This window comes from Trypanosoma melophagium (genome assembly GCF_022059095.1).
Source record: "Trypanosoma melophagium isolate St. Kilda chromosome Unknown ctg5segment0, whole genome shotgun sequence".
Classification (NCBI taxonomy): Eukaryota; Euglenozoa; class Kinetoplastea; order Trypanosomatida; family Trypanosomatidae; genus Trypanosoma; species Trypanosoma melophagium.
In genome coordinates, this window is record NW_027125187.1 from 51,016 (window position 1) to 75,529 (window position 24,514).

The window sequence follows — 24,514 nt, forward strand, 5'->3', positions numbered from 1 at the left end:
AGAGAGTTGCAACATATCAACATATGTTATTATTATTATTATTATTATTATTATTATTATTATTATTATTATTATTATTATTATTATCGGGTTGCTTGATCTTGATTCATCACTTTACGATGCGTCTGCTTCCCTTTTTCTTTTAGAATAAGTGAAGCGAACTATGAAAGAAAGGAGAATAAAAAAAATAATATATAAACATATATATTTGGTTGTCACACGTTCTCTACTAGGCAAACCTGGATAAGCTAAACTCGATTCATTCACATACTTACAGAACTAGAAACTCGAACACCACCTCAACTGTGAATTTAGAAAAAAAGATCAATGCCGTAGTAATCCCGTAATTCGAGTAAAGAAGCCGTACCATCACTTGGACCACATGGCATAAGATGAAAGGCATCATCTACAAATGTGCGACACTGTGTAGCATTCGTGGCAGTCAATCTGCGATTAAAGCGCTTTGCACGTGATGCTGATTTTTCAATAATGTCTTCTTCTAGTGAGTCAGTATCGCCCCGTATTTCTGCCACACACGGATCCAATTTCGCTGACCATGGATACTGATAATCAAAGGACTCGCCAATTGAGGCAAGCGCTTCGTGTAATAACCGCACATAGTATGAGTATTGTGGGACCTCATAAAAATCAAGAGCACGTGAGTATTGTAAAAGTTGTGCAAATTGCGTTGGAAACCCCATTCCCAACTTATCCGGTGAAGTAGCCATCTTAACATCACTAATAGCCTCGTAATGCATATCATTTGGCTGAGTTCTCATCCCCTGCCATGGAAGACCCCCGCGTAAAAAATAAAAAAGAAGGTACATTACTGATTCCATATCATCTCTGCGAGATTGTTGTATACCACGATGTGTGTTGATACTAACATACCGGACCGTGCCTGTTAAGCCCTTCTTCTCTTCCCATGGAATATGTTGCAGTGTAACAGGGTCACGATATCGTTTTGCCAAGCCCATATCTATTATGTACACTGTATGTGAGTCATCGCCTACGCCCATAACAAAATTCTCTGGTTTGATATCTCGATGAATGTAGTGCATGCTGTGCATGCACTGCAAACGCTGAATTATTTGTATGCCAATAATGCAAACTGTTTTGGGACTAAATTTACGGCCGCATATATTGAACAGCTCCTCAAGGTTTGGGCCAAGCAAGTCAATCACAATAACGTTATAATCACCTACACGACCAGCAAAGTGCGATCGCGGAATACCAATAGGAAGTGTGCATTCATTAAAGTAATTGTATATTCTGTGCTCCAGCATTGCACAACCATGATTTCTCACTGACTCTAATTTTACAGCCACATTCACACCACTATGAATGTTTACACCCATGTACACCCCACCAAATGAACCGCTTCCTAACCGTTTGAGAATGCGGAAACGACCCCCAATCAGAGTGTCCTTAAGAGGGTTACTACCTTTATTCTTCTCAACTAGATGACTTGTCATTTCCTTCCTATTACTTTAGTACTTTATCTTCTATCCAAAAATAAGACGTACGATTCTTTCATTACCGAGATTCAAATCAAACAAAAAAACAAAAAAAGCCATCGATTGTTACAAGAAAAAGTAGAAATTCTAAGTACATATAGGGGAAAAAATGAGGGGAAGAGGCATTGGAAGTAATGGTCTCGCTCATATTTCCACAAAACCCCGCACCCGCACCAAATATATATATATATATCTGTACAGGACACCGTGTGTATGAGTGAGTGTGTTAAATGAACTGAAATGGAGAGAATTATCTCTTTACGCATTCACTGACTTGCGTAATGCCAAAACGAAAAAAAAAGGTGGAAAAAAGTAGTAACTAAATAAAAAAGAAGTGGTTCACTATAAGAGCAAAAAAGAAAAAAAAAACATCATAAAAACATAACAACACAGATGTCAGTGATTTAAACAGCCCTCTGCTCCTCAGGTCCCACACTGACTTCGCTGCATCCATCTGAGTTGGAACCTATTTCCCTCAAAAGCTCGCGCTCCAAAACAAAACGATTGGTCTTGTACCGTTCCTTCTCTTCATGAGCAAAGTCGTACGTCCAACCAAGGTAAGAATCACAATTTGAACAGAATACATCACGCACTATATGGACACCTGTCAGGAGTTGCTTTTCTTCTTGGGGACCAAAATAGTAATTGAAACAGCGGCTTACTAAACAAGCTTTACCGTGTTTGCCGTGGAAATGTCGTGATATAACATCGCCAGTGTCACAAAGGTAGGCACCACAGCGACCACATCCGTACCCATCCTTTCCTGTGAAAATTATGCGCACGCGTTGTACCATGAATTCTCGTGGCAGTCGAGCCTTTATTTATAAAAACAAAGAAAGTCAACAACAGCAAAAAAAAAGACTTGCGGTGATATTGTAGGTAGAGAGAAGTTCTAATGATATTAAAGACACAACCACTACCAGCAGCAGTGAAGCCAGTGGTAATCAAAGAAGAAAAGAATCAACATCAGCGACAATAGTAGTAGTAGTAGTAGTAACGGTTGTGGTATGCTACTTCTACCTCGACCATCAACACCATTGTCTCACCCCAACTCTCACCACATGCACACACGTATATAAAGACAGCATATATCTGGCAAAAAACAAGAGATAAACAAGGATACCCCTATCACTTTCGCTTGTTTTTTTTTATGTCCAAATCTAATTTTTTTTGTATCGTTTTTTTTTTTTCGTAAAAGAAATGTCTTTTTTACAAGAAAAAAGAGGAAATTCAGACAAAAAGTCGCGAAGAAATCCTAGGTGGGAGGAGCATACGAGCTGGAACGGGTGAACCATTAACAAGCGTTGTCTTTAGATCAACGAACACTTGTGTGTAAGTAGATTCAAAAGAGCTACTATCCAACAAAGGAATGGCAGGAACATTGTGTTGCACGCGAACAACAGTACTATCCGGAAATGACAATGCGATAATAGTGTCATTAATTTTAATAGCATTGCGCTGTAAACCGTAGAAGAGTAACAAAACGAACTCCCCATTTTTTTCAGCTGCAAGTACTACCATTGGTTCCATTGTAGATTCGCTTAAGACATCCACCACACCAACTGTAATGCGACAGTTATTTTTCGTTTGTCCCCCTAGGAGATTCTTTGTGGTGGCGCCCTCCGCTGTGGGGGGCAATTTTGCCAACAGTGCTGCGAAGGCGCGTTTGCCCGTCTGTTGTGCGCTGTCAATGCGTGAGTGTGCGCGGCGGAGGATGGCAATGTGGTCTTCTAGGAGCTGCAGGGTGCCTGGAAGACGACGTGAGTCTGCCTCGTGGGCGGCGAGGAGGTCACAGGCGGCGGTACCAAAGTGGCCGAGAAGTCCCTCAAGGGCCGCCTTGTTGAACCGCACGTCCGGGTCCGTGCCGGCGAGGGCAGCTGCCTGCCGCATCGCAAGCGCCGCCCGCCGCACACCGCCGAGATCGACGCCATCGGCGAGGGCCGCGGAGAGCAGCGCGATGGCGTACGAGTGCCAGCCGTCTGCCCGGTCGGGGGACGCCGTGGCCGCTGCCTTCCCGCGTTCCACTGCCTCGAAGAGATACCGCCGCCGCTCCACCGCAGGCACCGCAGGATCGGCCGACAGCCCACGCAGAAGGCGGCTGTATTGGCAGAGTGCTTCCACATTGGCAGCGTCAAGGCGCAGGGCGTGGTCCAGCGCATCACACGCCTCACGCGTCGCCCGCCGCCGCGAAAGACACTCGCTCAGCAGAACCCACAAATCTGGTCGGTCGTGACGCAGCTTCAGCGCAGCACTACAGTCGCGCTCCGCCTCCATGGAAAAGACAGGGAGCAGCGTTAACGCCTTGCAGCGCAGCACGAGCAGACGAACCCGCGTCTCGGGGTCTCGTTCCTCATCAGGGTTAGGCATAGACCCAAGGAGACTATCCACACCACTCTTTACATCATCGTCAAAGACCTTAACACGCGTTAGCTCATCAAGCTTATTTTCCAGCGCACCAATAGTATCATTCATATCCATGAGTTCCCTATGAAATGAGGCAAATCAAGCGAAGATATTTTTTTTTTGAAAGAAATACCTTTTTTTTCTGTTTTAATCGGAAAACCTTGGAAAAGGAAAAAAAGGAAGACAGAGCACAATTCCCAGAGACACAAACACACCAACCACCACCAGCAGAAATATATATATCTGGTAAAAGTAATTAACCTACAGGAGAAAACATCCTAACAACGGCAATCCACTGGTCCAGTGAGGAAAACAGTACCAACAATACAAAGGAAAACCATAAAAACAAAACAATTTCCACAGAAAAAAAAATTCTTTAAAAGTTATTTTCTATTTATAGTGTAGCTGTGTACGAAAGCGAAACACCAACCCCATCGCCAAAAAGCACTAAATTTTTATGGCAGCTATTTGCCAAACGAGCCAAACAAATCAAGCCGTGCACACTTAGTGAACACCTTCGAAGTGACCAACATAACGCATTGCCATGAAAATCTTCTGGAGACTCAGATGGATATGCGTGATAATGACATCCGTATCTATCCTCCACGGAAACGCCGCAGAGTACGGAGAGACAGAATGGAGCTGACAAGGTTCCGTCGGTATTCACAGTTCGCAACAAAAGGAGATTTTGGGCTTCATTATCCGTCGTTAGAATCCCATTTGCAGCATCATTCACAGTAGAAGATCGATGCCGCTTTCGTCCCTTCACTTGTTGTCCATCACATCCGCCACGCTCGTTCCCCACCACACGACCAACCAGAGACCCCAGGGAAGCACCCATAAAACCCCACTCACCCCCACCCTCACTTACGCCACTGCCGGATAGAGGGGAGAAGGCACAACGAAAACAAAAAAATAACCGAGAGAGAAAAAAAAAAAAAAAACGAAAGAACAAAACAAAACAGGAAAGAGAGATTGCATACCCCCCGCAGAAAGAAAATAAGAGCAAGAGAGCCTTATTATTTTTTTTTCACACATAAACTCGGGCACAAAGACACATGACAGCACTTTTTTTTAAATCAGAAAAATAAGGTTAGTCTACCATCCTCTCTATCTTTAGATTTATCACTCCCTTCCTTTATTGTTTGCATTCTCTCTCTCTCTCTCTCTCTCTCTCTCTCTCTCTCTCTCTGTATATATATATATATTACTTTACCCTATTGAAGGCTCTATAGATTATCCAATTATTTTCTTTCTATACGTTATCATGAACCCCATTACTTCGGGCGAGAGATTGTGCTGTGTACATCTCAGCCACCTGCGCAGAAGTTGTCGCCTCATGTACCTTCTTATCCTCCCGTACACGAATAAAACGTGGAAATCGCAAAGCTATTCCCTTAGAAGGGTCTACAAGTCCGTATGCAGCAAAGTGGACAGGAGAAATCGAAAGGTCGGCAGCTTTTACTTCCCAGACTTGTGAACTCTCTAACCAAACATCTGGTTTATCATCTGCACGGTAGTATCTCGGTTGTTCCTCCAAGAGGCATGTTTGCAAAGCCCTTGTAAGAGATTCAAGTTGATCATCTTGAAACCCTGTTCCAATCTTGCAGATGCTTTGGAACTCATCATTTTCGTTATCGTAGCAGGCAAGCAAGAAAACTCCAAATACACCGGTTCGTTTACCCTTTCCAAAATAGGCCCCAATCGGTACAAGATCAAGAGTATCTGTAATACTATCCATGTAATCTTTTTTAAGTTTTAACCAGTAGTGCGAACGCTTTGCTGGGGTATAAGTTGCTTCTTCGTGTAGCGTTTTAACCATAAGCCCTTCACAGCCATCCTTTATCGATTTATCTAGAAAAGACTGGATATCTTCCACATTATTGCTATCAAGGTGTTCAGCAAACTGAAATTTTGCTTGGATTGGGGTAAAATAACTATATAGTAATTGTCGACGTTCTGAAAGAGTTTTTCCTGTCTGTGGTTCCCCATTAAAATACAAAATATCAAAAGCGAATACGCAAACAGGTATTGTAACACTATCAGAAGATACGTTTTTGCGTCCTCGATGTTGAAGAACTTGAAATGCACGTAATAATCCACTTTCTTTATCAACGGCAACAACCTCTGTATCTATAATAAAAGATTTGACATCATCATTGGAAAAAACTTGAGGTAACATAGCTATAATATCAGGGTACTTTCCTGTATGTGTCTCTGAATTACGCGAAAAAATTTGAAAACCATTTCCTTTTAAGTAATGAATTTGAGCGCGTTCACCATCATATTTATACTCAGAAGTAAAAGTCTTTCCTTGAAACCGATCCATTATTATGCTTATACCACTAGTTGGATGGGCAAGCTGAGGCCTCACAGGGAGGCCTGGGCGAATAGATAGTTCCATATTGTGTTCCTTGGATATTGAAGAAGATGGAATGATCACAGGAAGCCCATATTTAAGCAAGGCACCAACAACTATTTCAAGACTAGGCACTTCGCCAAAAATACGAGTAAAGTCAACTGCACCCATATTTAAATCTCGCTGTAGCTGCTCTGGAGTACGTTTTATTAGTTCATCAACTCCAATATGATCAAGTACAAATGCATAGCCAACAGCGGCGAGAGCAGAGGGTTCAGCAAGTCCCACACGCATTTTTTGTTGAAGCGCACGGACAATAAAATTGACTTCAGGACCAACAGCATCACGGACAAGTCTCTTCATTACGTCAGCTCGACGTCTTGCTGCTTCCTTTCCACTCATTAGGGCAATCTCACGCAAGGCCTGAAATACACCTACTGCAGAAAGCCTTTTAGGCTGAACAAGAGTTGATTGTTTGCGCTTCTTCTTCTGAGCTACCTCAGCCAAGTCACCTGTTTGCTTGTACGCCTCTTTGGCATGCGCCTCGGGAATACCACAGCACTCTGCGATAACTTTTACTAGCAAAGCATCACCTACCCCAAGTTCAATTCCCTCATGTGCTGGACCTTGCTTATTGATGATAAGATAGATAACTGGAACCAAGTCACCTGGACATCGTTGAATAACTGCAAGAAATAGGCGGGTTAGATGTCTGATGCACTCCAGTCGTGAACTCTCTGCGCTAATGTCAGCAAGGGTGTCGGCAACGGCAGCGTACGGTACAGTATCCTTTACACCAGGTTTTGGTTTTGGCCACACTGATTCAAAGGAGCCGTACGAATCCAGTCGATTTTTCAAAAACAACTTCGCCATGCTCGTCGGTCCGGTTAACGTCTCTTCTAAGAGTAACTCATCGTCTCTACTCACCTCATCGCAATTATCCTCCTCACGTATCCGTTTGCGCCCTGCCTCAAACTTCTCAACCGGATCAATAGATGGTAAGGAAGATTCTTCCATGTGAACACCCTTGCTATTGTCGAATAAACTCAGTCAAAGAGAGAGTTTGTCAGAAAAAGAAGAAGAGCAAGAACAACAAGAAAAAAAGAGACTGTTAACATCTGCAATCAAAAGATCATACGTTGATGAAGATATTCTATTACCGATAACCCGGTTATCTTTAGTCTTCAGTTCAGAATCTCGTGATGACCATTATTTGCAGAAGCTAGCAAGAGGAGCTCCTCCCCACAGCTGTGTATGCGCCCAGTGTGTAAAGGAAGGAAAGATGAACAGAACGCAAATATTTTTGAGAAATCGGAGCTCCACCGGCAATACAAACACAGAGAGGCATCTCTCTCCATGCCATACGTTTTTTTTTTTTTAATCTCCCTTTTTCTTCCCACCTTACCAAAGTCCCACGCAGATAAACATATGTATATATATATGTATATATATATATATATATATATATATATATATATATATATACTTATATATGAAATATATATACATGTACGGAAAGGTCAAGGAGCAAAAGAAAAAAAGAGCAAATCAACAAATAATGATAATAATAATAATAATAATAATAATAATAATAATAATAATAATAATAATAATAATAATAATAATAATAAATAACAGTGACAATAATATGCACCATTTTTCTTCTAATTCGCAGCATTTTTCTAGCTTATTTCACACTTTCTCTTCTTTTTTTTCTTCGCGTTAAGAGGACGACAATTTCCTTTCCCTTTCACACTACCTACTTTTTCGTTCATTTTCCATCTTTTATTGACCTCGTTCAGCCCATGAACTCTGTTCGAATGAATATTAAATCATTTCATGATGGTCTTTGTTGTCCCAGTTAAGCGGAAAGCATTCCTTCGGCCCCTTACCCCTAACCATTAATAATACACAGGCAAAAAAAATAATTCCTGTGATGAGGGTCGGAGACGAGCGAAAATAAAGGAAAAGAAAAAAACACAAAAATAAAGAAAAGTAAAACCAAAAAAAAAAAAAAAAAACAGAGAAAATTCACCGTTGCTTCACCTCTATGTTGTCTTACCATAATTCGCCATCTGACTTAGATTGTTTTTTTTCTCTTTTATCCACAGCTTCTCCATTCCTTTTATCGAGGTTTCCTCTCGTCAACTGCAGTTTCTGTTTCGTTCTTTCTTTTTTTTATCCTGCCGTTGATGATCATGTTGTTTTATTTTTTTTTTTTCTTTCATTGACGCATTTTATTCTGGAACATTTCTTCCTTATGTTATTTTTTTTCCCCTTTCCATCCATCCAACTCGCATGATGGTAAGCATCTCATATAATCACTTCTCCAGTTAAGACAATTAATAAAGCTCTCTATCCTCTCGACTTTCCTTTCTCCGGTAAGTCCTTCTCGCGCTCCCTCTCTCTTTGTCTCTTTCCCTCTCCTATAAAAAAAGCTTTCTCTCTCTTCTTTCCACATATCTACCCCCCACATATACATATATTCCTCTCACACATATCCAAGAATTCGAACAGGCTACACCAACTACAGGGAAGGCAGTAATGGGGTACAAAAGCCGAAAGGAAAATGTTAAGCAGGAAAAATAGAGAAAAAGAAAAAGAAATAAAAAAAGAAAGAGAGAAAAAGAAGAGAAAAGGAAGGAGAAAGAAAAACAATGGAAAGCGTACCGCAGCTGCATTTTGCCCATTCCAAACCCCTAATAGTATCTCTCTTTTACACCTGTGTTAATATTGAGATTACTCCTAGCATTCTGCATCCTTTCATTAGCCTTAAAAACAACAGATAGATCAATAGAAACATCTGGAGTAGCAACGGCTTGAAGGACGCAGAGCGCAAGGTCCCAGAAATAGAATAATGTTGCGAGATCATGAGAGAGGTAATGGCACTCTGGAAAGGCTGCTTCCACATCGCTTAGCGTACACCTTTCTTTCATTAATATATACTGAATCAAGACACCACCACCAAACTCCACAGGAGTAGAAAATGGCAGTGACCTCTGGATTTCACATACCCTGTGCAGCGGAACTTGCGTCTTTCCTTCATAAAACATTACCATCATAATAGACTCCAGGAGGTGACGTATTGAACGAGAAATCATTCTTGAAACCATACTGAAAGCAGCGAGCTCTGCATCAATTGGACCACTCCATGGACCTGCAACATTTAATGGAATAATGGATAGAATACGGCTAGCAAGTACAACTTCAGAAGGGATATCCCGTGGGTGCATTTCTTCTTGAGTAATTCGAATTGGTTCCGAGGTAATCGCACCAGTTCGTGTAAGTTCAATAAGAAGAACCGTATATTCGCTGAGTGTTGAAACACTGCAGAATTTAAGCGCACGACCAAAAGCAGAAGGCTCACTGAATTGACCTTCCTCACCTCTTTCGCGTGCTTCATGAGTCAGATACCCAAGTAAATCAAGAGATTGAAGAAGAATAGCTGCACAAGTCTCTTCCACAGTGGTGTAATAAACATTTTCAGAGGAGGTTGCCAAGTGTGCGTACTCCAATACATCAACAAGATGGAGGCTACTAGGTATGCGTATACCGTTTAATCTCCAAGAATCCAGTGCAATTTCTGGTGGAGGATGAATCTTGCCTATTCGGCCTTGGGGAACATTATAGCGACGGAACCATGTCATGCGGTAATCGGTTAGACTCAAGCTCAGAACGAGCTGGTAAACAGTCTGTACTCGAAGAGGTAGAACAATTTCAGCCATATCACGGTACTTTATGGAATCCACAAGTGGCCAATCATCCACCACACTCCCTTGACATAGGGCAGCAAGAGGACTGGGAGATAAAAGTCCAGCTGAAAGTACATAATACATGACTGTTGGAAGAGGATTTCCCAATGCTGTCCTGGGATCATAGAGCGTTTTTCGACGTGCTTTGTATAACCGTGACAAAGAAATGCAATGGGGAGGAGTTAGTGTTAATACAGGGCATCCCAAAGCATCAAGATTTCGAATCACGGCATTTCTTAAAGAAGGAGATCGATTCCGAAGTGAGGGATCAGCTCCAGAAGCGATTTCTTCATTTAGACGATGTGCATAAGAACATCCAAGAGTAAAGTCACATACACGTTGAATTTTTTTGCACATTTCATCAAGAGATAAAAATTTATGAGCCACAGGTCTCATAACTCGACTCCGGCTATCAATAACAATTAAACTTCCCAAGTCATCTTCATCTATCCTCAGTAATTCTAAGAGTCGTGATTTACGTACCATATCGAATGTTCCTTTCATCACATTAATATTTGTAATGACGCGATCAATACCAGGGAAAGCAAGAAGTTCAAGACAACCGTACACTTCCGATACGTAGCGATTATCAGGGTGTCGAAACGCAGACAATTGAGCCCAGGCAAGATACGGAGCGCGCATGGTATTTTTAAACTCAGAACGAAATAATTTGATGATCTGATTTTCCACATCCTCCTCAACAACAAACCGGTTCGACGTTTTTTTCTGAATATCTGAAGCTCGAGCAGGTGGCATATTGCACAACCTGCACTTATCTGTACCAGTAAATGCTGTTAGTTCAACTGGAACTGGATTCCTATCCCTGACAAATTCCTCATCTGGATCTGGAGAAAAGGGAATGCCATTAAAAACCAACACAGGGGTGCAGTTTTTGAGGGTTCGAAAGGTCTCGCAAATCTCTGTGATTTTGGTGTAGACCGTAAACGGTGTTGTGTACGTGTAAACGGCCATCTTTTCTTTCTCCCTCACTGCCTGGGTAATAAGGTCAATGATTTTCGTTCCATCCACACCCAACATGACTTGGTCCAAACCATCTGACCGCCGCAACTCCGTCATTGGGATGTTTTTATCCTCAAGTTTGTTCTCATTGATGTAGCGCTGCAGAAGACTCACGTCTTCTTGGCGAGGGTACATCGTTCCTAAGGACTAACTAATCCTCGAAGAAACAAAAATTCTAAAAGTTAATTTTTCTTTTTTGGAAGTGAAAAAAAAAGAAAGAAAAAAGAAAAAAAAATCCAATCACCGTACGCAAAAACATACACTCAAAAAAAAAACAAAAATATATATATATATATATATATATATATATATATATATATATATATATTCCACATGTACTACCATGAAAAAAAAACCTCAGAAATAAAAGAAAATACACCCACGTAAAAAAAAGAAAGCAAAAATAAAGAAAAAAAGATACATCACATTCCAATTAAATTGGCTGAATGAAGCAACCTTGAAAGCCATATATCACATAGATACTATACGGTTCTTTTTCTTTTTTCACTTCTTTTTTTTTCTTGTGCACGCCCCAAGACATCCAGAAGTTAAAATAACACGAAGATACAAAAAAAAAGAAAAAAAAAAAACGCACACACATGGAGAGAAAGAGAGCAAGAAAAAAAGAAACAGATAGACTCAGAAAAGAATTAAAAAACAAAAACATGTACGGTTGTGCATTCCAATAATTTCGTGTGCCTAACTAGCAGACCCGCCATCTGTCACATATCGAAGCATATCCTTGTAGAACGGTTGGTAAACTTCCCAGTTAAAAGCAAGCATATGCTGCAATAAAGAAGCCAGGCGGCGCAGGGAATCTGTTACAAGACCCAGTGGAGGAGGATCAGTTTGGCCATGTGCGAGAATTGCCTCAATAAACGACAGAACCCGTTTTTCAAAAGCCAGATAAAGTGGTCCTGTTGTATCAGTCATTTTATCAACTGATCCATGAATTTGATTGATTTCGCTTTCAGTTAAAGCGGGTGATGCCTTTCTTTGTGTTAGTGCATCATCAATAAGACTTGTCACAGATGTCTTTAAATATGGCAAAGTAAGTTGTTCAGAAAGCAAATGAATAAATTTGTCATGTAGTTGCTTTAAAATATCATTAACCACTCTTGAATCAATTCCTTTTCCTCTAAGAACTGTTGATATGCTTCCTGACAATAGAAGCAATAAACTGCTTTCTTGTACAGTATTTGCAGCAAAAAATACTACTGACTTTTCAAAGTAAAAGCATTCGGTTGGGTAATCGTGCCACCGATCAGCTGTTTGAATACCACCACTTCGAAGTAAATCCAATAATCCGTAGAGCAAACTTCCACGAAGGCATTTTTCCTCTTCTGTTAATGTTGTTGGGGAAATGGCAACAGGTGAATTTGCCCACTCTTTTACACGAGTATCATTGAAATAACGACGAATAAATGCCAATGAACTCTCCCATTGATCAACACTTGCATGACATTCACTTATGAACTCTCGAATATACGCAACAGCGTTGTCTCGTAGCTGTTGAGTAATGAACAAGAGTGAATATTGGGCAATATCTTCGTGCAATTGACGTATAGAAGAAAGCATAACGCGAAATGTATTAGCCACTGCCGTACCAAGGTCTGGGGTACAAGTTTCAAGATTTTTTGCTAATTCCTCAGCAAGTTTGCGGGTTTTTTCTGCTCTGGCAGAAGACCCATATTCTGCCACCTTCCCCATAACATAGCGCATAAGTGCGGCGATATTTCCCGGACTTCCCATAACAGATCGACGCACAATGCGCCAATCAAGAACATCACGCAGTTCTTGTTCTGTTTGAGAGCGTAGACGCCTTGGAAGGGAGTTCAAAAGTCCTTCAATGACAAGATTTAAAAAACGAGGAATATTTTGCAGATCAGGAGGTTGTCGATTGCATTGTTCTGCAAGTAATGCAAGTTGCGCTTCGTTTAGCGATGATACAATTTGCTCCTTCCATGGATCCTTCTTTGGTTCTGGTACCTTTATTACTGTTTCATATGCTTTCCTCGCCCGGAACTCTAGCTGAACATATTTTTCGCGACGAATTTGCAATGGATCTGTTGTTGGTGGTCTGGAGCGGCCGTGTTCGTCCACATACCAGTTGGGTGGAAGTACCGGTCCCATAACGACGGGGAGAACCGGTTCGGCCTCTGAGCCGCTCGTGTTGCCCTCTGAGAGTAGCAGCATTGGGGCCGGTGGGGTGGCAAGTTGGAAATTTGCGGGTGTTCTCTGGGCGACGGGGCCCTCCCTCTCCTTATCCTTCTCCCTCTCCGTATTGTTCCCCTTCTCATCTTCCTCTTCCTCTTCCTCGCGCTGGGCCTCTCGCATGGTGGCCTCCAGTTCATTGAGATCTTCCTGAGAGGTCAGACGTACCAGACGATCATGGAGCAAGACCACAAATGCCTGAAGATCTTTATTTGCAGGTGTCTTTCGGAGTTCACGTGAAGCAGCAACGTAGGCCTCTTTTGTTCCCATTACAAGGACAGATCTACATGCACGGCGATCCGCACCCTTAAGAGAACAGAGGTCTTCCGCCGCCTTCTTGCTGTATTCTTGCCATGTAGTACCTATAGACGAGAGAAGAGCAGCGGCGTATTGTTCATCCACTACCTCCTGTGCGCCATAAACTTTTAATTGCTCGAAAAGTTCCACCAAATGTTGGGCACATTCAGAAATAATTCCATCCACTTCATTACTTGGTAATACAGCGTAGTAGTAAGAAAGTAAAAGTGCATGCGGGTTCATTGTGATACGGCGTTGACTACGAAGACGTGATCTTCCATTCATGCTAGCCGTCAAATTTGGTGGTCGTACTACTATTTGTCCCGTCTTTGAACCAATGCGTCGCAATATTTCTTGTGCCACCCGTACTAAATGTCGTCTATGAGGCCTGCCCGTCTCTGGGCACATTTTTAAATTGGTATTGCCGCATGATTTGCAATACCACTCATCTGTAATAAGAATATGTTCTACCGCCTCCGGTGGTAAGGGGTGGGCAGGATTATACTGTAGTCCAGAAGCCTCAAATTGTCTCAAGAACTTTGATACCTGTTTCACGCACTCCGCCGCCGAAGGGGGAGATTTTTGGGGAATCGAAGGAGATGTCTCGGCCATGAGAGAAAAAGTAACGAAAAACAACAATAGAAACCTTGGTAATGGGAAAGAAGAGTAGGGAAAAGAGAAAGCAAAAAGAAAAGGAAAATACACATATTAAGTAGATGAGAGAAGAGAGAAGAAAAAAAAAAAACACCAAAAGAAAAAAAATGATTGTACGAAAGAAGAAGAACGAAGGACAATGGAGAAATGACAACTAATTGTAAGAAAAATATACTGCTGATATTGAACTTTGTATTCTCCTTATAATGCCTGCAATGGTGCAAATATTCCAAGATTGAAACGAAAAAAGAATTCTTTAGTAAAACAAAAAAGAAAGAAAGAAAAAAAAAGAAAAGGAGGTCGTCTGAACAAGTTGCGCAAACACGACTCTCCGCATCTCCAGTCTCGAAGCATTACTAGCAGCGGTGCAAGCCAAGCAATTATTTATAAAGGAGGGCTACAAAGATACGAAAGGCAGAAAAAAAATCTTTTTTTTCTGCCTTCTACAGAAGAACTATTTCTTCACTACTGTACGTGAAACCGCATGTCCTCCCCTCTCACTTCCTCACATTTTTTTCCCCCTCATTCATCATTCCATCTTTCCTCCTTTTCTTCACCTCTTGTGGATTCTGCTCCTGTCGGTCCTGTGTGCACGTGTGTTATTCTGCGGGGGAGTTAAACAATTAAGCAACCAAAACAATCACCACTACTTCTCTCATCCAATTTTCTACAAGTGAAACATGGACACAATCAGGAGTACAGATGCGCCTATAGACACACATACATACATAAATACATATATACAACGAAACAAACAAACACAGATGAAAAGATAGAAAGAAAAAAATTCTATAAGCACAGTGAAGAGTCATCTTAACTACTAAATGTACCCAGTGACCAAAAGCGTGCCACGCCATCTGCAGAAGCGGTTATGACGATATCATCGTCTATGACAAGTCCACGTGTAAGGTCTTTCCAGGCCTTTTGCCTTCCTGCCAGTGGGGATGTAAACTTTCTTACATCCCATACAACGAGATCAGATCCACTGCACACGGCAATATGTCTATCATCAACTGCAACAGCAGTGACAACTTCTGACATGGTTTTTTCGCTAATCATATTAAGACCACTTCGTACATCCCAAAGTCGAAGCATTTTGTCGAAACCTCCCGTCACTCCTGTATCGCCATAACTAGCTACAGCTGGAACTTTTCGTTGATGACGATCCGTTGTCTCAAGCACAGTACAAGTGGCAGGATCAATCAGCGAACAAACCCCACTGCCTCCACCAATAAGAACATGCCTCCGCTGGGTGGAACGCATAGCTTGTATAGACATCCCTGATGCAATGAATGAACTGCATTGTCGATCAGAATGTAAGACACAGATAGTGGCACTCAGACCTCCAGAGAGAACGGCACTAGTAGGATCTTCAGGGTTCGCATATGTTACTGCGAATACGTCACTTTGAAATGAGGCTACTGATGTTGCCGCCAGATCTTGAGTTGCAAGAGAATAATTAAAAATAGAACTAGTTCCATCCTCGCACGCGGTAGCAAAATCGTACGCTGAGGCAAAGGCCACATCCCAAACACAGGCCTTGTGTGGGCGAAACTGAATAAGAGGCAAACCATCAACATCCAATATTAAAACATAACCCCCAGTTGTACCTACAGCGTAACGACCATCTTTAACTTTGCAAAGAGAAATAAATTTTTCATTTGCACCAAACGTATATTTGGCAACACGAGCAATTCCTTCACCAATATTAGCTTCTCGATCAACTGGTGCAGTAGCACTCTGACTTAATTCCATAAATGTATGTTTTTCTAGGGGAACAATACTCACTTCATGAGATATTTTAACACGCCTCTTTCGATCACTCATGTCAGTTTTTATGTCAACAGGTGCACCTGTTGCTCCACGAACAAGAGAAAGACCTCTTCGACTTTCAAGTAAATCACTTTCAAGTTGTACCTCACCTGTTTCAGGTCGAAGTGTACCGCGAAGTGTTATTCCACCATTGAGCAAGACTTCTGGAAAGTGTGGGTGAGGTTCACACATGAGAAAAATACGTGCCTTGTTATGAATAGCCCCCTCCGCTTGTGCTTCCACGATACACTCTGCTAGCTTTCGTAAAAGCGATATAGACTTTGTAGCTTGTTCAATATAGATCCATAAACCTTTTTTGAGTGATTTCCGAAAAACGTCACCCGCTTGAGCGAGACTCTGTCTTGTCTTTAGGCGTGCGACTGTATTAATATACATCACTGTACACGCTGCACGCTCTGCGGTTACTGCGATTGGGTATGCTGGGTTGACTCCCTCACTCATAATGATGATGCACTTTCCAGGACCTGCCCTCTCTGCGGCGTCTGCGAGAACACTTGTGCTCTCTGGTGGGATGGCGTTGTCGTCGCTGGCGAGGCCGGGGACTGTCGGGTTGTGCTGCTGGAACCCGCCGTCCTCGTCCTCGCCGGAGCTGAGATCGAACTCGCCGTCGTGGCGGGGAAACGGCTGCGGGAGAAAGACGAGCATCACGTCGCTGCCGCTGAGGGCGTGGCGCCGCTGCTCCTCGACGGCCCGGCCGACGGGGGTGCCGTTGACGGAAGTGAGGATCATCCCCCGCGCCACCTCCGCCAGCCCCGCGCAGTCGCGGCTGTTCACCGCCACCACCTCGTTGTTCGGCCCGAACTGCAAACCCTCCAGGAACTCCCGCGCCGTCGCAGTAACGTAAATCGACATTGGCGATACTACCCCTCTTCGCAATCCAAACACACAGACACAAAAAAAGAAGGAAAAATAATAATAACAATAATAATAACAATAACAATCTTTCGTTGCATCAACTCGGTAACTCTGTCGCTAACGTCATATCTCCCAATGACCCTCTTTACCTTCATTACCACCGGCATATCAAAAATGTGTATCCCTCACCTCACCCACAGAATGCATAAAACCAGAAAAAATAATCGAAGGAAAATAACACCTCTACTCCCAGAAAAAGAAAACTATACTCATTATAAAGTATTATTTCAAGATGTCAAGTGTAGGATTTCAAAATAAATAGATAATCCCATACTCCATAAAGGTAAGAGTAAAAAGAAAAAAAGAAAGAAAGAGAAATAAAAGAGTATCTCTATCATTGGTACTGTGCCGATGCATCTAGAACTGTAAAAAAAACAGATTTGTGGACGAAACTAAATGTCGTTTCTTCTACTAGACCACCCATCCATGAAATCCTCGATGGTGAACAAGATAGCAGGCAAGAAGAGCAGAAAAAAAACAAAACATCTTGTCATATGATCCATCAATGAGTGCGGTTTATTCTAGTAAAATGTGAATGTGTTCCTTGAGATGAATTCTACACGGAACTCATAGTGAACTCTACAATCATAGAAACGCAAATAAATAAATAAATAAATAATAATAATAATAATAATAATAATAATAATAATAATAATAATAATAATACTCCTGATTTGGTGTTATGCTTTAGTTCGGCATAGGTAGCATACAGAGCTAGGTGTAACCCAGACACCGCAGTAGGAGCATTTAACCTTTGGTGTATCCTTTTGAGAAGCAATCAAGGGAAATGTTTTCTTGTCTTTCCTTAACTGAGATGTTGCTTCTGTTACTGCTGCCTCTGCTCCTGCAAAGGACACATAAGACGATACGTGTGAGGAGATTATCGAAGCTACTTTATGTGGACGCGGTGCTGGAATAGGTATCACCGCACAAAGTGCAGTTACCGCCTTTTTTGCCCCAAATACCACATGTCGGACATTTCCTCTTTGTGTGCGATTGGGCATTGTACGAAGAGACACTACGAAAACAGTGATTATGGACAGTTGGGTAATTTGAACCAGTACGCGACCACATAGTTATTAAAAGAAAATTATTGCCGTATTTTACTAATATTGTTGAGAAACAACTTTCCTTCTATGAACAGATAGAATATAAATAAATAAAAACAATAATATTTGTAAACGTGGAAACAAATAAGGATAGAAAAGAAAAAGACTTTATATATATATATATATATAATTGATTCCAATAAAAAATAACAATACAGCGGATTGCACACAAGAAGAAAATTTTCTAACATATAGTAGAAATGTCTAGTAAGTGACGCAAAACACATCACCACCATGACTCGATACTCAACTATCAAAGTGGAAATCAAAAACCTTGTATGCATTTAGTCTGTGAATCTCCTCCTTTTTTTTCATTTTTTTTTTCTTTCATTCTGTTCCTTTTTTTTTTTTGTTTCCGTTTTTATCCTTTCTTTATTCTTTTTTTTTTTCTCCTTTCAGAGAGTTGCGAAAAATTTATGAAAATCAATTATCTTTTTTTGTTTTAGTTAAGCTTCCCAGTCATAGCTTAAACTGTTTTTTTTCTCTCACTGCACTGCGGCCAATAAATCGGGGTTAGCTTGAAGAAGAGTTGCAAGATGTCCACCATTCGATCCACGTAAAGCCTGTTGAACGCGTTCACGAAAGTAGACATCTGGCTGCTTAACAGATGTACAAACATCAATTGGGGCCCGTACGGCACCCTGCAGTGGACAAAACATGTTTGTAAAACCAGAATCGTCAACATATTGGTTTAAATCACTCATCGTACGTGATTTTGGAGTAAAACTTGTCAGATCATCATTCTCCACGGCGCCATGAATCATTTTAAGGCAAGTAACAACACAGCTAGTCCACACTTCACTATTTTGTTGCAGCTCCACACATTCTCCAATCAAGCATGACAACGCCATCACACATACCTTGCGCTCTAAAGGTCCCAATATTTTCTGAACATTAGGAAGCCATACTCGCTGAAGAAGCATCCAGAACAGTCCATTTTGAATAAGGTTTACATTCCTTACAACATCAGCAGCACCATGAACGACCACCACAATAGACATAAAAATGATAAGGATACGCACATATTTTGGTGTTCTAGAGGTTTGTAGTCGTTGAAACAATGCCTGATACACAGAACCCATAAAAGGTTCAATAATATCCTTCGGATAAGCTATAACTATTGAAGTAAGAATATTAAACCCCTCATGATCGTAATTTTTATATTGAAGAAGTGCTCGAAATATCATCAGAGTTTTTTCAGTAAAACCCTTGCTGTGAACATATCGAGGATAGTGTTCTATAAAAGACACTAAGAGTCGAACGACAGCAGGAATATTTCCTTTTTGCTGATACATATCGGGAACAAGTAATGGTTCCAGTAAAGCTTGATAATGTGCAGGAGGATCTTGGGATCCGCCGCTACGCGTATCGAGAAGTTGTGCCATAATTTGTAACGTATACGGTACATACTCAAGTACATCATTCTGTAAAATAAATATCATGGGTTCCCATAACGCACCCTCAATAGCAGCTGCATCTTCAGGACGCAATTGAATACACTTTGATATAACCTCAAACATACAGTGACTAAAAAGAGGATTTGAAGGATTTTTTGCATTCGCTTGAACAACAGGAGCTATAAAAGTAATAATATCACCGACAAACGGTTTTACAGAGTGACTGCAGTTTTGGCATACCCGTAAAAGACACTGCATTGTATAAGCACAGGGTCGTTTATCTTGTCGAAGTCGCATACAAAGGTGTTGTAAGAGAGGAGCAACTTTTTCACCCATATTTGTATCAGATATAACAAATTCCTGCTGACCAGTACGACGAACAGTTAGAATACGCTCAACAGCATGAGCCGCATATGCATGTACAACTTCATCTGGGCATCGAATCCATGAGGTTAAAAGTGCTACAATATCTGGAAGTATCTGTGGATCGATATGTGCTCGAAATGTTGCCACAAAACGTATACAATCTGCCTTAATAATAAAAGGACTCTGTGGTGAAACATCCGAAGAAAGTTCAGTAATAATATTATGTCTCAAAAATGATTCAAATGGCACCAAACCACTTAATTGCTGACTTGCCCCTCTCTGGGTATTAGCGTATTGACCCTCTAAAGCCAAAGCAGAGACCAAATAAATTGACAAATCTTTTGCCTTCCAATCTTCAGATGAAGCAGCTGTCATGAGATGTTGTAATTGTGCTGTAAAAAGTGGTCCACATTTATCAGGAAAAGAAACCATCAAAGAGCGAACGAGTTCTCCTGCTTCACGTCTTCTAGTATGTAAATCACTACCCTCAATATCCCTCTGAATATACTCATCAGATTCTCTCTCATATAATTCAATATCTTCTGTTTGAAGTGCGAGATTTGGTAAAATTACCTGCACCACAAGGTTTTCAAGTACTTCAGTTTTGTCAAAAACACTACGCATTGATCCTCGGCATGCAGCAGAAAGAAGATTTATTCCTTGAATAACTAAATCATCCATTGTACTGCTTCTACTAGATGGTGAGGCAACAGTATTCCAAACAACATCCATAAAACCACCGGCGTACTTCTCAAAATCATCATCAAAACGCAAAAGAAAATGTGCCACACAAGCCATCACAGAAGATTTTAATTCAATAAAAAAAAAATCATCTGTAACAGGACATTTGAACTGGAGACATCGCATAAGAACATCAACAAATTTATCTAGACTCCAAATAAGCTCATCGCCAAGGTCAAAATTAGTCATATCCCGGAGACACTCTACAGCTGAAGTGAGACCTTGACTTGCTGCTTTGAATGAAGGGCTACCCTTTTCCATTTCACCCAAGAGATATTCCATCGATAAGAGTAGAGGAGATGTTAGGGCAGTATAAATGACGCGAAGATCTTCTGCAAGTTTTTCTGAAAGATCTGTCTGATTTCGATAGCGTCCAAGAATACTGTGAGCTGTTGAAAGTGCGGCACTTTGTATCGTCACATCTTTCTCATTCATTAACAATTGAACAATACGGTCTAGGGCATTTGGCCACTCCTTCGGAAAGTCTATTTCAGCTATCATATTTATAGCTTCTGCGAGATTTCGCTGAACATTTGGTGGAGCGCGAAGCATAAGCAATGTAATGGTATCACGTACAACTGCCTTGTCACTTTCTGTAATACAATGCTCTGCTGTTGCAGCGTCCCAACATGTTTTAACTGTATTTTTGAAAACAATGGAGCAGAAAGATGATGCAGGACTAGATGCAACAGCTACATTAAGAAGTAGTAAAACGAATCCAGTTTGTTTATCAACACAATTTTGAAATTCTTTAATTTCACGTTCTGCCTTCTCCCTATCGTTGCTGTTCATGGAAACTGCCTCAGACGCTAACTGAACTAGGCGTTGTGCCAATACTGGATCATTAGGGTCTATCGCATGCATAATCCGCCTTCTTCTTCCTCCTCCTCTATATTTTTTTTTTCTCTTTTATTACTTTATCCTTTCCACGATTATTTCCCTCTTTCGTATTACGATTTCTTTTTTATTACTGCTATTTATCCTTTAAATAGCAAACCAATCTATTCAAAAGAAGACCAAAGATGCAAAAGATAAAAAATAATTATACAAAGGCAAATCAGAATATCGTACAGGGTAACAGCAAAAGCACCTCTTTTTATTTTTATTTTCGTTTTGCTTCATATCGATACTGTTTTTTTTTTCTTTCTTCTTGATATCCAAACAGGTAATAAAGGACGAATAGAATGTCTATCATCTGAAACGCCCAAGCATTTTCTGTTTTGCAAAAATAAAGCAACTGTCGCTATGGAAAGATACAAAACTTCAGAGTACCCTCACAGACCTCTTTTTCCCGGGTTTCCCCTTCCTTCCCTCCTCTACACCTGAGACCTCTCTCTCGAAATCCTCTCTTAACATTCTTGTTTTCTCCCCATTTATTGATCCATATATATATAACTCGTTCTTATATTCTTTGTGTGTCTGGTTAACTATTCTTGCAGTTGTTTTTGCTGTAGTAATTTTTTTGTTCTGTTTTTGTTTTCATGTTTCCGGTGGGAAGTAGGTAGAAGGTAGAAACATTCATTCCTGCATCTCATTATACCGCTATTCATAGATTTCTTCGTTGTTTTTTTTTTTTGTTTGTTTGCTCTTTTCCTTTTTTGTGTGTGTATGTGTGGTATTTCCAAGAAATTTAACCTGCTTCTTACAATTTTGGTGCAGCCTGCGCTGTGAGACAAATAAGGCCTGGTAAAGCTTTGCCTTCAAGAAGTTCCAAGAAGGCCCCACCGCCTGTACTTGTGTGAGTAATACAGTGTTTATATCTTTTTGTGGCTGCTGCAGTCTCACCACCGCCAACAATTGAAACAAGATTTTTGTTTTTACAAATTGCCTCAGCTATTGCCGTTGTTCCTGTTGCAAAATTGGAGAATTCAAAAACACCAACAGGTCCATTCCAAATAAGTGTCCTCGCTTCAGCCACAGCTTTTGAACATATGGCATTTGTTTTGGGTCCAAAGTCCAAAGCAATGTATCCATCTGGTATATCGGCACCAGTGGTAGTAAACGGTTCCTCATTCTTAAATGACTTTGCGCAGCTGTGATCTACTGGAAGGATTATTTGAACTTTTCTTGCAACTGCAAGTTCCATTAATTCCCTTGCGATAACGTGAAGATCCAATTCACGTCCTTTATCTCTTGCTGTACGTTCAACTTTAGAATTACCACAGGTATGACCTTTTGCCTCAAGAAAAGTATACGCCATGGCACCGCCAATAATGATCGTCTGGGCAAATCGCATGATACTAGAAAGTACACTGATCTTGTCAGATACTTTTGCTCCACCAACTATACAGAGCAAAGGATGGGTAGGATTACGCATAACCATGTTGATGGCCTTAATTTCCCGTTCAATAAGATATCCAGTAACCCCAGCGCCTAATACACGAGGAAGTCCAGTCATGCTAGCAGACATTCGATGAACCGTACCGAATGCATCACATACATAAATATCACTGAAAGCGGCTAATTGCATTGCCATACGTTGTCGTGCTGCGGCATTTGCGCCATCCTCACCTGGGAAGAAGCGAAGGTTCTCCAGCAGTAATACTTCTCCATTCTTCATCCCATCCACCATACCAGAGGCCGCATTCAGTGTAGGACAGAAGCCCACTTGTTGTCCTAGCAGTTCTTCGAATCGAGACAAAATACGCTTAAGAGAGTATCGATCACTCGGTTTCTTCGGACGACCAAGATGCGAAGCAACAATAACACGACCACCATCTCGTACAATTTTAGTTATCGTTGGAATTGCTGCTCGAATACGGCTGTCATCACGTATCTCCTGAGTAGATTTGTCAAATGGTACATTAAAGTCTACACGAACAAAAACGCGACAGTTCTTGAAATTTAAGTCATCAACTGATAGTTTTGGGGTCAGTGCAGCTCGAAGATTCATATGTACGCCAAAATCAAACACACGCGGGAGAATAATGGGTAAAATCGTCCATCCAACCATAGTAGCATGTGGATCTCGTGTAGACTGAATGACAACCGGTACATTGATAGAATTTTTGAGACGTGCCATAAGTGTTACAGTGTTGTCCTGTACATCAAGAGGGTGATTTGGAATGAGGAAAGTAATGCTCTTCCCCTGTACCTCCGCCACATCCCAGCCGAAAAACACACATGCTGGAGGATTCATGTCCATTATGACCATATCATTATCACCAACAACAACAATGTCGCGAAGCGACTTAAAAATCATATCAATCCTTGACTGATTTAACATTTTTAAATCACTGCGAAATACAGTCAATGAAAGAAAAGACAATGTATACGGAACCAAGTAACCACAACAGCAAGAACGACACTTCTTTAGTTCCTAAATAGTACTACTACTTCCGAGTTTGGTACCTTGACCAAATAAATAAAAAAAACAGGAACACAAAAAAGAAGCAGAAAAAACATAAATATATATATATATATATATATATATATATATATATATATATATATAACCCCCATAAGGAGTATACCTTTTTTCCTACCAAAAAATAAACACAAATAAAACAATTTTCTCCCAAACAAAAAAAAAAAAATACGATAAACCCCCACCTGTCAAACCCTATTGCAGGGAGAAAAATTCTTCCAGTGAAAAAGTTGTAATTATTCTTCCCTCGTTTATTTGGCACATCTGCACACAAATAAACGTACACACACAGACACAATCCCTTCAACTCTGCATGCTACTGATCTCGGCTACAATAAGCAGAGAAGGTCAACCCCAATGGAAATGGTAGAAAACATCTCGTCATGGTTTTCTTCCATTTCTATGTTTCTTCGTTTGTTTGTTTGTTTGTTTTTTTGATTCTTTCACTTCCTGACTACACCATACAAAGGTAGACGATTTGGTTCATTGATATCCGAATCCCTTTACTTTTACTCGAAACCCGAAAGAAGAACAAAATATATATATGATTACAAAACATCATATGCAGCG

General features: G+C 40.9%; 11 protein-coding genes across 11 annotated transcripts; all 11 read right to left on the bottom strand.

The window, feature by feature from the left end:
• Window positions 1–311: 311 nt before the first annotated feature.
• Window positions 312–1,475, bottom strand: LSM04_004145 (Protein kinase domain; the record flags this gene model as incomplete). The annotated part of the gene is made up of 1 exon (XM_067329369.1): window positions 312–1,475. One exon carries the CDS (start codon window positions 1,473–1,475, stop codon window positions 312–314), a length of 1,164 nt encoding a protein of 387 aa, XP_067187343.1.
• Window positions 1,476–1,921: 446 nt separating this feature from the next.
• Window positions 1,922–2,311, bottom strand: LSM04_009301 (Yippee/Mis18/Cereblon; the record flags this gene model as incomplete). The annotated part of the gene is made up of 1 exon (XM_067329370.1): window positions 1,922–2,311. The coding sequence occupies one exon, from the start codon at window positions 2,309–2,311 to the stop codon at window positions 1,922–1,924; it is 390 nt and encodes a 129-aa protein (XP_067187589.1).
• Window positions 2,312–2,747: 436 nt separating this feature from the next.
• Window positions 2,748–3,989, bottom strand: LSM04_004702 (uncharacterized protein; the record flags this gene model as incomplete). The annotated part of the gene is made up of 1 exon (XM_067329371.1): window positions 2,748–3,989. One exon carries the CDS (start codon window positions 3,987–3,989, stop codon window positions 2,748–2,750), a length of 1,242 nt encoding a protein of 413 aa, XP_067187385.1.
• Window positions 3,990–4,314: 325 nt separating this feature from the next.
• LSM04_004770 (uncharacterized protein) lies at window positions 4,315–4,761 on the bottom strand (the record flags this gene model as incomplete). The annotated part of the gene is made up of 1 exon (XM_067329372.1): window positions 4,315–4,761. One exon carries the CDS (start codon window positions 4,759–4,761, stop codon window positions 4,315–4,317), a length of 447 nt encoding a protein of 148 aa, XP_067187388.1.
• A 414-nt stretch (window positions 4,762–5,175) lies between these two features.
• Window positions 5,176–7,296, bottom strand: LSM04_004699 (DNA ligase; the record flags this gene model as incomplete). The annotated part of the gene is made up of 1 exon (XM_067329373.1): window positions 5,176–7,296. One exon carries the CDS (start codon window positions 7,294–7,296, stop codon window positions 5,176–5,178), a length of 2,121 nt encoding a protein of 706 aa, XP_067187383.1.
• Window positions 7,297–8,978: 1,682 nt separating this feature from the next.
• LSM04_009732 (Temperature dependent protein affecting M2 dsRNA replication) lies at window positions 8,979–11,186 on the bottom strand (the record flags this gene model as incomplete). The annotated part of the gene is made up of 1 exon (XM_067329374.1): window positions 8,979–11,186. The coding sequence occupies one exon, from the start codon at window positions 11,184–11,186 to the stop codon at window positions 8,979–8,981; it is 2,208 nt and encodes a 735-aa protein (XP_067187610.1).
• A 564-nt stretch (window positions 11,187–11,750) lies between these two features.
• LSM04_009062 (T-complex 11) lies at window positions 11,751–14,174 on the bottom strand (the record flags this gene model as incomplete). Its single annotated transcript, XM_067329375.1, has 1 exon — window positions 11,751–14,174. The coding sequence occupies one exon, from the start codon at window positions 14,172–14,174 to the stop codon at window positions 11,751–11,753; it is 2,424 nt and encodes an 807-aa protein (XP_067187570.1).
• Window positions 14,175–15,029: 855 nt separating this feature from the next.
• LSM04_005444 (Dynein heavy chain region D6 P-loop domain) lies at window positions 15,030–16,901 on the bottom strand (the record flags this gene model as incomplete). Its single annotated transcript, XM_067329377.1, has 1 exon — window positions 15,030–16,901. The coding sequence occupies one exon, from the start codon at window positions 16,899–16,901 to the stop codon at window positions 15,030–15,032; it is 1,872 nt and encodes a 623-aa protein (XP_067187415.1).
• Window positions 16,902–17,644: 743 nt separating this feature from the next.
• LSM04_001578 (uncharacterized protein) lies at window positions 17,645–17,968 on the bottom strand (the record flags this gene model as incomplete). Its single annotated transcript, XM_067329378.1, has 1 exon — window positions 17,645–17,968. One exon carries the CDS (start codon window positions 17,966–17,968, stop codon window positions 17,645–17,647), a length of 324 nt encoding a protein of 107 aa, XP_067187224.1.
• Window positions 17,969–18,558: 590 nt separating this feature from the next.
• Window positions 18,559–21,441, bottom strand: LSM04_006840 (Importin-beta; the record flags this gene model as incomplete). The annotated part of the gene is made up of 1 exon (XM_067329379.1): window positions 18,559–21,441. The coding sequence occupies one exon, from the start codon at window positions 21,439–21,441 to the stop codon at window positions 18,559–18,561; it is 2,883 nt and encodes a 960-aa protein (XP_067187472.1).
• A 778-nt stretch (window positions 21,442–22,219) lies between these two features.
• LSM04_006364 (Phosphoglycerate kinase) lies at window positions 22,220–23,803 on the bottom strand (the record flags this gene model as incomplete). The annotated part of the gene is made up of 1 exon (XM_067329380.1): window positions 22,220–23,803. One exon carries the CDS (start codon window positions 23,801–23,803, stop codon window positions 22,220–22,222), a length of 1,584 nt encoding a protein of 527 aa, XP_067187450.1.
• Window positions 23,804–24,514: the final 711 nt, after the last annotated feature.